Source organism: Mesitornis unicolor, unplaced genomic scaffold (assembly GCF_000695765.1).
Source record: "Mesitornis unicolor isolate BGI_N332 unplaced genomic scaffold, ASM69576v1 scaffold40810, whole genome shotgun sequence".
Taxonomy (NCBI): domain Eukaryota; kingdom Metazoa; phylum Chordata; class Aves; order Mesitornithiformes; family Mesitornithidae; genus Mesitornis; species Mesitornis unicolor.
The window spans coordinates 2,850-3,766 of record NW_010159726.1 but is presented as its reverse complement, the minus strand read 5'-3'; the positions used below and the strand labels follow the sequence as shown (position 1 = coordinate 3,766).

At 61.2% G+C, this 917-nt stretch overlaps 1 protein-coding gene across 1 annotated transcript in view; it reads left to right on the top strand.

Annotated features, from left to right (window-relative positions):
- Positions 1–917, top strand: part of DNAI2 (dynein, axonemal, intermediate chain 2) — a gene marked incomplete at its 5' end in the record, with an annotated part of 4,064 nt that overhangs the window by 2,182 nt on the left and 965 nt on the right. The window contains 2 exons of the mRNA XM_010187601.1: positions 389–612; positions 847–914. Of these exons, the coding sequence (XP_010185903.1) occupies positions 389–612; positions 847–914 (292 nt within the window). The remainder of the gene's footprint in view (positions 1–388; positions 613–846; positions 915–917) is intronic.

Genomic DNA, 917 nt, shown 5'->3' with positions numbered 1-917 from the left:
CACCCCCACCCCCCGCCCACCAGCACCCCCCTGCCATCAGCATCATCCTGCCATCAGCATCCCCCTGCCATCAGCATCCCCCTACCATCAGCATCCCCCTGCCTCACTGGGGTAGGAGCCAAACCGAACCGAGCCGGGTGGGTGGGCAGCACCCGATGACCCCCACAGGCACAGCACAAGCGTCTGATACCCAGAGTGACGCACAGCACCACACTGCACCTTGCAGCCTGTTCTCCCCCCAGCTTTAAGAGTTCAGGGTTGATGTGCTCCCAAAACTCGTGGTCTTGCTGGCATTTTGGTCTCTAAATCCCCCAGAACAGTGCGGGTCCCCCCTTTGCTGCCCTGTGGGGTCCCCATCCTGCTGACGGCCGCTCTCTGTCACCCCCAGCCCACCAAGTTCATGGTGGGCACGGAGCAGGGCATCGTCATTGCCTGCAACCGCAAGGCCAAGAATCCAACTGAGAAAATCACCTGCACCTACAGCGGCCACCACGGACCCGTCTACGCGCTGGCCAGGAACCCCTTCTACCCCAAAATCTTCCTGACGGTTGGCGACTGGACTGCTCGGATCTGGTCGGAGGAGATCCGGGAGTCGCCGATTATGTGGACCAAGTAGGTGTTGGTGTGTTTGTCCTGTTAAAAAAACCTTATATTTTAATGGAAAACGCGTGTTCGGGGCTGGTCTGCTGGGGTGGGAGGGTCACCAAGGCAGAGCGGTGCCAGCGTGGCTGAGGGCTCTGAAACGGAGCACCCAGGCCTGAGCTTTTGGCTGAAGGCACATGAAGGGAAGCTGTGCACAGAGCTGGATGCCGTGAGCCCATCCCCGCTGCGTCGGGTCTGCGGCAGGTACCACCTCCCCTACCTGACGGACGGGTGCTGGAGCAGCCAGAGGCCGGCCGTCTTCTTCACCACCCGCT